At 45.9% G+C, this 14,410-nt stretch overlaps 2 protein-coding genes across 4 annotated transcripts in view; both read right to left on the reverse strand.

The window, feature by feature from the left end:
* Positions 1-12,822, reverse strand: part of LOC109290312 (zona pellucida sperm-binding protein 3-like) — a 20,384-nt gene extending 7,562 nt beyond the window's left edge. The window contains exons 1-7 of one of the 2 annotated variants that reach the window (XM_019506755.1): positions 12,312-12,822; positions 11,830-11,937; positions 5,957-6,018; positions 4,284-4,421; positions 2,511-2,693; positions 1,313-1,493; positions 564-675 (exon numbers count right to left, since the gene is read on the reverse strand). In XM_019506755.1, the coding sequence (XP_019362300.1) occupies positions 564-675; positions 1,313-1,493; positions 2,511-2,693; positions 4,284-4,421; positions 5,957-6,017 (675 nt within the window). In that variant the 5' untranslated portion in view covers position 6,018; positions 11,830-11,937; positions 12,312-12,822. Of the gene's footprint in view, positions 1-563; positions 676-1,312; positions 1,494-2,510; positions 2,694-4,283; positions 4,422-5,956; positions 6,019-11,829 lie in introns of both variants that reach the window. The other variant, XM_019506754.1, reaches the window with a different exon arrangement.
* Positions 12,823-13,184: 362 nt separating this feature from the next.
* The window catches only part of LOC109290314 (zona pellucida sperm-binding protein 3-like), a 14,376-nt gene continuing 13,150 nt past the window's right edge, over positions 13,185-14,410 (reverse strand). The window contains exons 9-10 of one of the 2 annotated variants that reach the window (XM_019506757.1): positions 14,276-14,393; positions 13,185-13,370 (exon numbers count right to left, since the gene is read on the reverse strand). In XM_019506757.1, the coding sequence (XP_019362302.1) occupies positions 14,278-14,393 (116 nt within the window). In that variant the 3' untranslated portion in view covers positions 13,185-13,370; positions 14,276-14,277. The other variant, XM_019506758.1, reaches the window with a different exon arrangement.

Below are 14,410 nucleotides of genomic sequence, written 5' to 3' on the forward strand. Positions count from 1 at the left end.
TCTGGATACCACAAGCCTTTCAAAGTTGACATCTTCCTCAGCTGCATAACCACAAGCAGCTCCCTGCCTAGGTAACAGGGGAGTCCGTATCACCCTATTAAAAAAAGTGTAAGCCAAGAAGGGCCATCCACCATTTTTACGTGGCAAGACAGAGGACAAGTTGGACGCTGGAGCACCCAGAGCCACAGGAGCTGTGGAAGCCTGAATGCTTACCAGAGAAGAGGTGCTCAGGACAACTTGGACAGCAACTCATCTCTTGACCAGAGTGGGAGACTGGGCTAGGTGGAGCCTCATTTATATAGCACCCTCTATTCAGGTATTGCCTCAGCTGCTACAGCCACATGGTAGCAGGTAGATGCTCTTTCTGACATCCTGACTCAGACATCTTCCTGTCAATCCATTACCAGCTAGTGGACACTCCTACTTCAAAAAAAGTCAGGGGCATGAGGGAAGAGAGCCATGGAAGAACTCCTGCTCCTCCATCTGTCCCTTAAGTCATGCTCTGCTTGGGATCACATTCAATTGCTTAAAAAGAGTTCACCTGCCCAGTTGAGGGACCTCACCTCCTCCTCTGGTTCCTCCCCCAGCAAAAAAGCTGGTATAACAAACTGCAGAGCCGAGTCCGCTTGTCTATGCCAGACAGAAGTGTTCCCAGACTTGCCACCATACAGACATCTGGGAAAGAGACAAGAGCCAGCCTGAGTTTACACTAGATACACTTCACCCATTTACTTCCCTTAAGCCTTCATCTCCATGTGATGGAGAAGGAAAGCTTCTCCCCCATCATCTCCACCCATGTAAGTGTTGTGGGTGCCAACTGACTGCATGTTGCTGACAAAAGGGCCAGCTGCAACCATTCCTGTTGCCTCCTCCCAGGTACCAGTACCATAGTGACTCACAGATACATTAAGGGAAAGAGAAACTCCTCTGCCCACATCCTAACCCAGGAGAGCATATAAGGAACCTGGAATCCTTACTGAAGGAAGGGGACCCTCCCCAAAATAGGTTATACATGTATATACAATCTGATGAGATTAGGGGGGCACCAGCTTTCATCATCTTAAGCTCCACCTAATCCTTCTGACACTTTGGGGATTACAGCAAAAACAGTGTCAGAACCGGTACTCAAGTTCTGCTTACAGGCAAGAGCCTATGGCCCAGCCCTAGTAATGAATGCCCCCAGCTGCTGGGTTCATATATCTACCACAAGCCTGCCCAGCTCAGACCGTTCTGGGTCTTCTTGCCCTCAAGACAAAGATCTCATGCAGTAACCTCTTTTCTTCAACACCCACCCCACCTCACTTCCACTGACCCACGGTTATTCACAATCACATAAACCCTCCTGGAATGGCTCAGACGCTTTGAACGGGTTCCATAGCACTCATCCACATAGATCTTTGGGGAGACATTTGGATTGGTTGTCACTCTGGCCTCAATATGGATGGGAGATCCTGTTCTGAACACCAGGGGCTTGTCTACAAGACTGAAGTCCTCTGTGGGGAGAAGAGAAGAGATTGAATTATTGTCCTCCACTTGTCCCCACTAAGGATGGAGCACTTCAAAACAGATCCCCCATACATAAAACTTATCCACTCAGCACGAGTCAGTGTCCCATATGTCTCATTTCTCAGGAAATGAACTATTACACTTACCAGCCCATCTCTATCCTGTAGGGCAACCAAGGGGTGGGGTCTTGCATCTTGAATCAGAGGTTTAAAACAAAAAAAAGTGTGACTGGCAGAAGTCACTGCCACAAAACCTCTTCTGCTCTCCAGAGCAACTGGACTAGGTATTGCTGTTCTCCACATTTAGGGCAAGGGTGTCAGACTTGTCTGACCCCATGGGCCAGATAAGTGGCATGAGGCTGGGTCAGGCCCACAGCCTCCCTGCCTACAAGCTTAATCCAGCACACTCCTAGTGAGCACTGCAGGTGGCACAGTTTAAGATGTCAGTCTCAATGTGTACCACAGGTACCACTGGCCTAGGCTGGCATGGCACAGCATGCAAGTCAGTGGGGCAACACCGGGGGGCCAGATTATGGGGCTCCAGGGGCCAGCTCCAGCCCACAGGCTGTATATTTGACACCCCCCAATTTAGATGGCTATACAGGATTTGCGTTACGAAATCAGTTTATACTACAACTCTTGATTGCATGGCGTGCCAGGCATATCCAGGACATTTGCCCCCAAGTGGTCTTCAAAAGGAACTTTGACTCCGGACAAGCTACAGAAGTAGGCAATTTGGCATCTCCCCCTCCCTCCCCCAAGTGTGGGCACCACTAGCTTCATGACACCTTTTTCGGCCAGTCTAGACAAGAACATCCAGGAAAGGTTCTGTTCGTAGAGCAGGAGGCTACGACACACTACAGGAGTAATAGTCAAGGGGGACCAATAATCTCTCACAGGGCCAAACAAGACAGAATCAAGTTTAAAAGGTACAGTTTTGCCCCCCTCCCCAAATCAGCCAGTGTGTATGGTAGCCTCAGAGGCCCAAGTTCAGGAAGCTCGTACCATTCAGGATTCTCAGGGTGAAGTTCATCCTCACAGACTTTATGGAATGGACACTTTGCAAGAAGCGGGAAGCAGGTTGTATCACTGTCAGGGAAGGGCTAGTCACACTGGTACTAGAGGATCCTGAAGGGGTAGAAGTCTCCATTGTTTTGGAGGAGGCCGAGATGGCAGCGGTCAGACTCACTGTAGCACAGGATGGGGCCAGGAGGAAAGGAGAGTGAACTTTCAGATAACATCCCCCTCAGACAACCTCTGCCCCCCCCACCAACCCAATCCCCTCAATTCTTAACTCCACCCAAAAGAAATCCACATACACACTTAAGGCCTAATAACCCAAAATCTCTGAAATATTTCAAATAATGGAGATAAGCCAAACCCATGAGCTTCTATCAGGAAGTTGATTTAGTTACAAACAGAGGATACATATCTTGTTAGCTAGAGATAAAAGAAAACAACTTTATTGTATTTAATAAATCAATGAAGAATAAGTCCCTTTTTCTAGAGGGACGCACAAGTTGACTGAAGGCAATTAAAAAGCTACCCACCTTAAAGCGCTCACAGAACCTACAGTCCACCCTGCTGTTGAGCTAGAGGAATCAGTCCATGGTGGGATTTTAGACCCATGACATTTTAGGAGAAGGTAACTAGAGCCTCCTTTCTACACTGAACAGTAGTGTTCAGCTTAGTTTGATCTGTTCTCCAGAGGTGTGCAGAGACTGGAAAGGAATGACTTGCCCCTAAAAGAGGTCCTACTTCCCCATACTCACCCCAAAACATTGAACATTTGTTTGTACTATGGAGCATTAGCCTTCCATAGTCCTTTTGTTACTGGGAAACAGACAGAAAATAAACTTTCCATCTAATGCTTTTGCTTGCAGTCTTTGATCACATACTCGTTTTGACCTATGCATTATGTGGACACTTTAGTATTAACCCACACCGCAGAGCTAGCCTCAGCATGATAACAATGGCTCCAGGACTAGACATTTACACCTCCCCCTTCATGAATAAGGGGATGTAGCTGGAACTAGTCAGAAGACAAGTTTATTAGAAACACCAAGGAAGGAGCAACTTGGCCCACAGAGGAGCCTTCATTTGCTGCACAAAGGACCAACCAACTTGGAGTCATTCTCCAATTTGGGCCTCAGAAGCATAAGAGATGCAGTCTGCCTTGCTAGGTTAGAGCTAGGATTCCTGCCCAGTGAGAGAGGTTCCAGGTTTCTTTGCATCCCAGGCATGCCTTGTCTGGGTGCAGTTTGAGACCACATCTTACCATGGAGCAGGCTTACTAGGGGATTTCTAGGTTTGGAGCATGCAAGCAGTGCATCTCTGCTAGGACACGCTGCAGAGTAGGCACATTACTGGGAACTTCTGACATGGCTCTTGAAGAGGGATAGCAGGATCCCAAGGCTCTGCAGAAAAGCCACTTATTCAGGTGCTGGGGCAGGAGGAATGCTGCTACAAGAAGTTAACTAGTTTGCATGTTGGCAGCTGACTGGCAGGGGCTGGGGGCATGTCTGGCTACTTGACCAAGTAGTTCATTTTAAAATGGGAAAAAAAAAAAAAAAAGTTCACCCCCACCCCTCTTGCTTGGTTATAGAAGTGCACACCTAGCCTTCAAAGCATCCCTGCCCTATCCTCAGCTGGAAAGAAGATGGTTGCGACTCCCAGCAGTTAGCTCTTAGGATATTATTGCAGGTGAGAGAACTCCAGGTAGTAATATCTAGTGTCAGAAGTTTCTTTCCTAAAAGATGGAACAGTTCTAGTTCTTACCATTCAGGGCCTTTTGGAAGAAACTCATCTTTGTAGACAGTTTAGTGGTATTCTGCAGACCAGGATCTGTGGCACTAGAAACTGCTGCAGTGGAGTAAGGGGAGCCATTCCATTGTGTGGCTACCAGCTCCCAGGTAACTAGAGAAGAGAGCACATTTGGTTATTTCCTTGACCCAGATAGGAAGTCCTCTTCATGTAGTTATCAAGCTACCTCTCCCCTTCAAAGGCATATTAACCATCCTTACTCCACCCAGTGGGGAGAGACCAAGCATAGAAAAGCCCTGAAGGTACTCAAAATTTCTAGATCCTTGGGGCAGACAACGCATGGTCATGGCAGAGCAAAGTATTGCAGCTGAAGTCCAAGTTACCACATAAGAGAGGTAGTCACACAAGCTTCAACTGTTAGAGGGGAAATTCTCTGTACAGTAGGCAGATAGACTGTAGTCTAGGTAGATCTGTACCATGCCATGGGCTAAGTGTGGCCTTTGTGGGCATGCAGCCACCAAGAACAACATCACCCCCCCCAGGCAGCTGGCAGCTTATTGAGCTGTCACAATAATAGCCTTAAGGAAGAAGCAAGCAGAGAATACTAGAGTCAGGTCAAGTCATGGTTTCGTCAAAAAGTTTCATAGTAGGAGGTTTTTCTGGATTCACGTGGCTGAAAGAAGTCTCAACTTTCACTTAAAAGTAGTTTGTAGCCCTCACAGTTGCCAAGAAAAATATTGGAGTCTTGTTCCAGGCACACTAGAAGCTAAATAAAGCCACTTCAAGATTGGTTATTAGATCAGGCTCATGAATAGCCAAAGCATATAGACAATATTAGAAGCAAGCTCTACCCCTACCCATCTTCAGGGAGGTCCCTTCAAGAAAGCACTGGATTGTGCTGTATGTCATCTTGCTACTGTGCCTCACACTACTATATGCAAACTGGCCTTACAGTCAAGATACTTCTTTAGCATTAGAATTCTAACACATGGTCACTTAAGGAAAAATGGGTGGACTTATTCAGTGTCTCAACATCTTTCGTCATCTTAGCCACCTAACACAATATAGTTATCACAGTACATTGTATCAGTGTGTAAAGGTTGCCTATGGAGAAAGTGGTTTCTCCTAGCACTTTCAAACAGCAAGATAGAGTAGTTCCTCCTCTGCTAGCCTTATAGGAAGGTCCTTGTAGAAGCACTACCCTAAATACCCACCCATGGGCCCAACCCTTTTCCTATGTAGAATATAGGCTTAGACTTCAAGTGATGGAAAATGCCCTAAATGGGGCACTTTTTTTGAGGACATGCTGCAGATTAGAGATTACAAGCTTTATGACTCATTGCATTAGACAGACAGCCTAGTAGTTCCATTCCACAGAGCGTTGAAATGGAAACTGAGTCTTGTCCAAGAGATAGCAGAACAGAAGCATTCCTGACAGTTCCCAGTCAGATAAACTAAGCAGGGAGCAAGTCTCCTATCAGAGAGAAGAGTCCAGACAGGGAATGCCAGAGGCAGATAAAGGAACTGAAGCAAGCATACACAGCTAAGACAATGGCTAATCTTTACCACAAAAGCCCCACAGCATCAGATGAGAACAAAAGACAACAAGCAAATATCCAAACACCATTTTAAACAACTTCCAGTAATAGTCTAATACTTCAGAAACATGGGTCCAAGCTACAACTTACCAGGCACCCCAAGCACTGTTACCCAGAGGCTAACCAACAGGACAACTCCACAAAAACCCATCCTAGAAAACAAAAAAGTCAGAATTACATTGGCCAAACCCATTTAAATAGGCCTCACAGCAGGCCTGGCGAGAGTAAACAAGACCCACCTGAGCCTGTTTCAGCCCAAGTGCTTTGCCTCTTCATTGGGCAGCTTACCTAGATAAGCACCTGGGGGAGCTCAGGGAGGTTTCCTGTGAGACTAGGCACACCTGCAAGTTTTGCTGTGCCCTAGCTGGTGCATGGGCATGTTTGTAGGCTCATCTGCTAGTGATTTCATCTTTACCTAGAAATGGGTCCTGCTAGCATCACTGCAGAAATAAGGACTATGGAAGCAAAACCTTTAGTGGAGCATGGCCTTTGGGGCATGAGGATTCAGGGATATCATAATGTGCTGAGAGGAGTTTTCCCCTTCCAGTTAGCTGACAAATGCTTAGTGATTATGTTTGCATCCAGCACTGAAGTGTGAGGATTTCTGTCCAGCCCTGCTTTCAGATTGCTCTGACCTAGATGCTGTCTTGCCCATTGGGTTTCCTGAGTCTCTTGCTTCCAGCAGAGCTGCATATTCTCTAAGGGTAACCAGCTGTTCAGTGACAGAGGTCTGGATTACTGAAGTATCTAGATGCTACTGCCTGCTGAGACTGGGGCTCCATGGTGCTAGGAGCCACACAGGAAGAGACAGTCCTACCCTGGTGGTGATACCACTCTACAGGGGGGAATGATGGGGGAAGGGAAACCAATGGGTGGCCTTCAAATCTCAGGAAAGGTCTGGATCAGGCTCAGGGAGAAGGCTTGGGGTCTCTCTCATTAGAATTGTTCATTCCTGTTAATTTCCCTTCTGTTCCTCCTCTGATGGTGGCCCAAACAAGTGTCTCATGCAAAAAAGAAGCCAGTTCACAATGAACATGCAAGTGCCCTTGTCTCTTGGCCCATCCAGCCTGTGAGGTCCTGGCAGTCTCTGGAACTCCTGGCAATGGGTTCCTTCTACCTGCTCTGTCCACTGTTTCAGGCCCCACTGGGACAAAGCCCTCTATATCCCAGAATGATGCCTCTCCAACTTGGCAGCCCACATCCCTCTGTGCTAAGAGTTGCTGCAGAATGTGATGGTGACTGTAACAGCTGGTCACTGACTACTCAGGACCAGGTAGAGCCGAACTTGGAGACAGGGATTAAAGGAGAGAGCAGCCCATGCTAAGTACAAGATACACCATGGTAGGAGAGCTACCTGGAGGGAAAATCTATGTTCTTTCTTGCTGAATGGTCAAGCTAGCCGGGGGCGGGGGAGAACAGGGAGCCACACACAGCAAATTTGAGTAGGGGGAAATATTGTTTAATCATTCATGTAACATCACAGAGGCCCAAGCATTCTCTACCCTCCAGAAGTAACAATGGGAGAGAAATTTCCTCAGCAGAAATTGTATGTATGTGCATTTGTAACATGGTTGTGAGCAAGTGGGACAGGAAGGAGCTGGGATTTTTTGGCGCACACCCATGGAGCAAATGCTCCATCTTGATGCTTCTTACTGACCTCACTGCCCCCAACTCCACTGCTGGATCATGAACTATATGGCTAGTGCTCACCTCCCCCTACACTGTGGCTGCCCACTGCTGTGCCAACTGCGTGTGTCTCAGGGTTTTGTTTACAGCAGGTTTTTACACTGTGCCCATCACCGAAGCAACTGAGCACCTCTGAAGAATGCTCTTTCTTGTTGGCAAGAAGCATGTTGCCTTCCCATACGACCTCATCCCATTTCATCCACCCCCAGAGGCCTCAGTATGAGGGAGTTGTGTCCTTTTGGAGAGAAAGCCCATGCTTTTCTCCCCACAGCTACTCCACTCCCCTTCTCTCTGGTGAAGGCAGGAACCAAGAACAGCTCAGGCAAATAAGCCTTCTTGGCTGCCCTTTAACCAACAGGCACTTGATGTCCTCTTGTTCAATCCACTGAAAGCAATGCCATTCCCTTTTACAACCCAAATTCAGTGGCCATACACTCATTCAGCTTTATAGGCAGACAAGGTTATTTGGGTAAATGTGGTATCTTTTATTAGGCTAACTGAATAGTTGGAAAAATTGTTCTTTGCAAGCTTTCAGGCACAAGCACCTTTCTTCAAGCACAGGGAGAATCTGCTGGTCTTATCTTCTCTCTAGAGTAAAATAAAAGCTTAAGCCAATATGCAAAATGCAGGGCTGTGAAAATGCAAATGCACAGCAAGGAAGATCAAAGGGGATAGGAGTTAATGGGTGTGAAAGACGTAGGTAGAAGAAAAAACCAGAGAGGGGAATGTCAACAGATGATAAAATGTATCCGGGAAATTGTAGAGAGGGTATGTGGGGATATTGTTCATGCACTTTATTAACACAGCCTTTATGGTGACGTCTGTTTATTTCCTGCTCATTTACCAGGGTATGGAGCAACCACAGCTTGGGCAGAAGTGTATTTAAAATAAGGACTTTTATCTCCAATAAGAAAAGAATACTGGTGAGTCCAGATGGTGTCCTCTTTCCATTGCTGAGCAGTATCTCCGTGTCAAAGCCTGGGTAGGTGTCCTCATTTCATTTGGCAGCTGCTGTTTAAGCTGTGGCATTTTCCTGCCAGAGAAGCCTGCCTTAAAACAGCTTGAGGTACAGATTTTTTTTGCATAAAAGACCATTGGACACCAGTTTCACAAATACTGTATATGTAAATTTAACCAACATTTTGTTTTGGAATAAACCACTTCCTAAAATATGAGATGTTTTATTTTGAAAAATTCAATAGTAAACATTTAGGTTTTAGGCTTGAAATAATGTTAATGGGAATTTTGAAAAGAATTTTTTTTTTTTTTTTTAAATGATTGCATGCGACAGGGCTATCTAATGACCAGCCAGGTTTCATAAAGCAAAGTGTTATGTATTCAGAATTAAAGCATTTCAGAGAAAAATCTCTCACTATGACAAAGCTTAGAAGCTGTTTGCTTAAATGTTTAATGTCCTGTTTTGATTAGCATAGGTAGGACCCACTTCCAAGGCCCCACTCTTGAAATTGTTGGTCATTGACATTACTGGATTGAGTGTGAGAGAATCAAGGAACCTGGTTTTCTCCTATTTAACACCCCCCTCCCCCCATTTTCAGTTTAAGTAGTACTCCCAAATCACCACATTCTAATTCACAGAAAAATGTGGATTTGGGGTTAGTTTTTTCTAACCAAAAATTGGGAATTTTTTAAAAATCAGAGTAAACCAGGATCCCTGGCGAGAATGCAGTCACTTTGTACTAGTCTAGGTGCCTGAAGTCTTGAAATAGCATGTATAGACTTTTAACTATTTCCCCATGGCATAAAAAAACTTCAAAACTTTGGATATCTGCGTTTTTCTGGCACTGTGATTTGGCTTAATTATGTCGCTGTGGCTTTAGTTCCTTCAGGAAACATGAACACACTGAGCCAATAATATAATCCCTTAGCAAGCCCATGGCAATACTCTTAATATTGTTAGGATGATCTTTGAATATCCTGGTGAGGGAACATGCAAGTATATCCATGTAATTACAGCACCTATTGCTTGGAGAAATTCCAGCACTAAGTCACTTAGAGAGCCAATCTTAAAAGCACCAGTGGTATTTGAAATTCAAAACACATTTTATTGATTTACTGTTCCTTTAAAACTTGTGGGGGGAGGGTTGCATGAAAAAACAAATAAAACAAAACAAGCTTGTTTTGTAAAGTAACAGGAAATTTAACATCTTGGGGTCCTTATTGTTCTCTCACTGAACTTGGAAAAAATAAAAAAGGTCCAAACATCCCCACATTACATGCCCACATTGCAGATCCAGCACTGCCTCTTACGAAGGAGATGAACCCAACCAGTATAACAATCATGTTCCTGTTTGAAAACACCTTACAGCAAAGTCTGTCAATAGCACAAATCCAGGGGCAGGCCCTTCTTTAAAGTTTAAAATTCCTGGCCACCCTAGAATTGTCAGTTGTTTCAGTGCTTGTTGCTTACCATCTCATACCACGATCACACACAGAAAAATACGGTAGCAATAAAGCGACCCATCCATCCCTTCAGAGTCCAAAAAACATTCTGTTCGATACAAAACAGCTTATTTTGTTAGACTGGGGTGGGCAAAATACAGCCTATGGGCCAGATCTGGCACACCAGCCCATTCTAAATTTAGAAAATTAATATTCATCTGCTCCTCGTTGCCTGTCAAAGATGACAGGACACAGGGGCAGTAGGATCCAGGGGGAGCCAGGCAGGACTCAGCAGCCCAGAAGCAAGGCCTGCTTGGCCCTGGCCAACCCCCAGCCAGAAGCCCTGTGCTTGGCAGAGCCTTCTGGCCTGGGTCCCTGGGGTTGTTCCTGCCTTCCTGCACCTGAGAGGTAAATGGAGATAAGAGTGCTGCGGGGGGAGGCAGGGGAGGACTATGGGCAATTGCCTCAGTCCTCAGGCCCAGGCAGCTCCTGCTGAGTCCCACAGTCTGGCCACACAGCTGGGAGCCAGTAGGAAAGCAGAGAAATGGCAGCTACAAGTGGAGGAAGGGGCAGCAAGCAGGCATGTGGGGTCCACCCACGGCCTCCCCACAAACCCCACACCCACCCCTATTCCCAGAAACTCCCCCTACAATATACAAGAATAAGACTTCATTTTAAGCCATTGTGCAATCCCCTCTGCATACACCACACACACACAAAATCAGGACAAAGATTTTTTTTAAAATCAAATTAATGAATGTTGTAGATGTTCGCTTTTTAGAATATAAGTTTGGTATTTTTCTGGTACTGAAATGGCAAAACCCATTTCTGAAAGGAGTACTTCTTGGGGCAAGGGGAGGGACTTCTGGTGGCAAAGATCAGGGCAGGAGTTCCGGTCCCAAGGGGCAGGGCTACCCACACAGCCCTTGACAGCTTGCCAAAACTCAGTAACAAGCTGCCCATCCCTGTTAGACAGACAGTGAAATGAGATAGTCATGATGTCGATTCGAGCAGGAAGGTGGAACTATGCAACTTTCTGTGGTCCCTTCCAACCCTTTTCTTCTACAGTTATAGAACTGGCCCCATCTGCCGGTTGTTACCACAGGACTAAACCTGAGGGCTTGGGACATTGCAGTGTGATTAGGAAATTACAGCAGATGCTGTGGCATGTAGCTGTCGATTTTTGAGTGGTGGCTGCTGATTCCTGTCACCCTGGCTCTCTTGTCTGCTTCCTTAGTTAAAGAATAGAGAAAAAAGCCAAATCCATACTCCTGCGATTCTGTCCCTTCATACTCTCAAACTACGTGCCAGGTCATTACAGAATTGTGCAAGTGCATCTTATTGAGCTATGGATACTCTAGAAAGGAGAAACATCTGGAGAAAAAAAGAGGAACCAGATGTTGTTTGAGCTGATGGGCCTCACAGGGCTGCACAAAATACTCCTGAAGGAACTGCTTGCTCCAGAGTGACTTTGCCATCGCTGTTTTTAAACCCAAAAGCTTGCTAAGAATTTTCTCCCCCCAACTATTTGGTTGGTCTAATAAAAGATATCACATTTGCCCAAAGAACCTTGTCTGCCAGAAAGTAGAAAGACACTTTTAGAAATACTTCTAAGGATCTCAGGTCCAGGATGACACAAATGACAGCCCTTGGTCTTGCATAAGAAGTTAGCAGTTAAAAATCACCTGGCGTCCTTCTCAAGAGATCTTTGTCTATATTAAGGTGTTTTTCAAATATTTCCAACTCCTGTCAACACCAATGCAGTGTCATTAGGGGCTAGAAACCCTGTCTTGCCTTGATTACCAGAATGTTGTTTAAGTGCCTGCTGCTCCAGGCAAGCCTGCACCAAGGGAATTTAAAACCAGCAGGGTACTTACAATCAGCTGCCAGCAGACCTCAAACTGGAATTCCAGCACAGGGAAGACTAGTCCAGCTCTCTTGCTGGAAAATGCAGAGTGTTGCAAGCTTAGACAGGACCCAGCTGCCTCCGTTAACAAACAGAGGTGGGTTTGTTCCAAGTAGCCAACATGGTAAATAGCAAGATGGTTTTAGTCAGCAGAAGTAACACCTCAGCTTGATTCTGGAACAGAACCAACTTTTCTGCAGCATCATTTTAAACATGAGGTTGTGAACTCAGAAGCTGGCTTCTGAACTACCATGAAAGCAGATACAGCTCCTAGCAGAGCTGGGAAACAGCTATATTTCTCCAGGTCACAAGTACTAGCAAACATTGGGAGAAGAGGGATTTGTTTTAAGGGAGGAATCATTTTCATGCTGTTCTTACCCAGCCTCAAGGAGGGATGTGTTATCAGGAGTAGTCTGACTTCTACCTGAAGTTGCTAGTATGAAGCTATAGTACCTTAAATTCTCTCGTGTGCTTTTGGGAGAACACAGGAGAAGGTTTGGCTGATCTAGAGTCGCACTTCAGATTCATTAGCAGATTAGAGAATCTAACTTCTACTGTTCCTTACAGCCTGCTCTGAGAGTCACTGTTAAGTGAATGCAAGACATTACTGTAGTGAGAGCGATTCTGTGCTGCAGAAGCCTGCCAGCTCAGGCTTTTGAATTAAGGGCAGGGGCCAGGCAGTGTAATTTGATTGTCTGCTACTTAAAACAGGCTGCAGAGTGACCGAGTGAATCCTGGCCCACTGGCTGCATACTAAGTGTGACAAGGCAGAGGCATGACTTCTAGACCAGAAGAATCACTGACCCAGCCCTGATTTCTTCAGGTGGAAGGTAGTGTCCTACCCCAGGCAAAAGGGAAACTTTTTATTGGCAGGCCCTTAGACACCATTAAAAAAGGAGTTTCAAAAGAGCTTAGCGTTCAAGTTATGCTGCTGGATATGACAGCTTCTATGCTTTCCTTGGCTCAGCATGCATTAAAATAGGGCTGTCCAATACACAGCTCCAGGCACAGCTCCCCACACTGCTCTTCTGGGGCTGCCATCAGGGTCTCTGGCCTTTCCTTCCCTCCTCAAGCTTTTACTTCCTCCCCCAGGGAAGGAGTGGGGTAGGGGGAGGAAAGCAGGAAGGGTCATGGGTACAGTCCCTGGCCATTCAGAAGTTGGACAGCTCTGTATTCAAGAAGGCAGCTACTGCAAGACAAGGTTAAACTACAGAGATGCCTCCCAATACTTGGTGCTCCCTCATCCCACCCTGCAGAAGCCGAGATAGATCACAGATTAAGACATATACATGCACATATTCTCTAAACTTTTTTTTTTTAAAAAGCCGCCAAACAAAACAAACCCACAACTTCGACTCATTCCACATCTGTACTAAACATCTGCTTCTGCTGTAATCAGTCCCTCAGAATCCGAGTCCTCAGCCATCTTGATTCTGAAGCAGCGGCCACTGTGGTGGGAGAAGCCCAGACACAGCACCACTGGCACTGCAGCCATAAGCAGGACACCAATAGCTGCAAGACAGGGGTGGGGGAAAGTTTCAAGAAGCAGCCATACCTGTGGCAATTTAGTAATCCAAGGCCCTTCCCTTCCAATATAAATAGAGAAAAGTAGTTAGTCATGTTTGGCTGAAATCATGCAGAAGCACATCAATTAGTACATCTCTACCCCGACCTCTGCCTCTACATGGCGAGGGTTCCTTGCTGAACACTCTGCATCTATATGCACATAGCTTGGGTACAGGTTTCATGCACAGATTCATTAAACCTGTAAGGCCTAGTCAACCTAAGGCAAGGGCTTCTCCCACCATCCCTCCCCACTCTAGGAGCATGTCAAGGCAATTATTTCTTACTACTTTTACCCTAGAGCTCTCACAGGTGAAGCACCTGACAGCCTGTCTGTGAGAAACATCATATTAACTGGCTAGTACAACTTGAAAAAACGGCCCTGTCTTCATGGAAGGATACCACTCCAGTGTACCTTTTGGTAGGTAGGTCAAGGCTCTCAGCTGCCTGTTAAGGCTGTGTGCTAGGAGACTTGAAAGCAATATGTGGGCAAAGGCAGCACCTCTCCATAGGAGAGCCAGACACCCACAGCATTTCCAATTAAAATATTGAGACCAAGAGTACAGGTCAGGGAGAGGAGGGATATCTGCAGGGATTGTGGCTACAGTTCATATATTCCATCTTCTCAGTGATTAGAGGGAGAATTCTCTTGAACAAGGAGGCAGGCAGTTCACGAGTGCTTCTCCGCTCTACTTCCCAATTTGGTAAATGCTCAGCCAATGACTCCTAGCTTTATGGGCAGCGAGGCACCAGCTAGAGAAGGACATATTAACCCTTCCTCACTATATTCCAGGACACCTTAATTCCATCAGCAGTCGAAGCTCCAAGTCACAAAACCAAGTGAAGATGGTTACCTTTATAATGGTTGACCGCAAGAGAGCCATTTGTAGCTTCCCGTCTTTGGAGCTGGTTTCTGGATCTTCAAGGGCCCAAGTACAACAGTATGGATAAGCCCTCCTTTCTCTGCAGAGTCTTAGGATAAAAAGACA

Source organism: Gavialis gangeticus, unplaced genomic scaffold (genome assembly GCF_001723915.1).
Source record: "Gavialis gangeticus isolate Ggan-Ray unplaced genomic scaffold, GavGan_comp1, whole genome shotgun sequence".
Lineage (NCBI taxonomy): Eukaryota > Metazoa > Chordata > Crocodylia > Gavialidae > Gavialis > Gavialis gangeticus.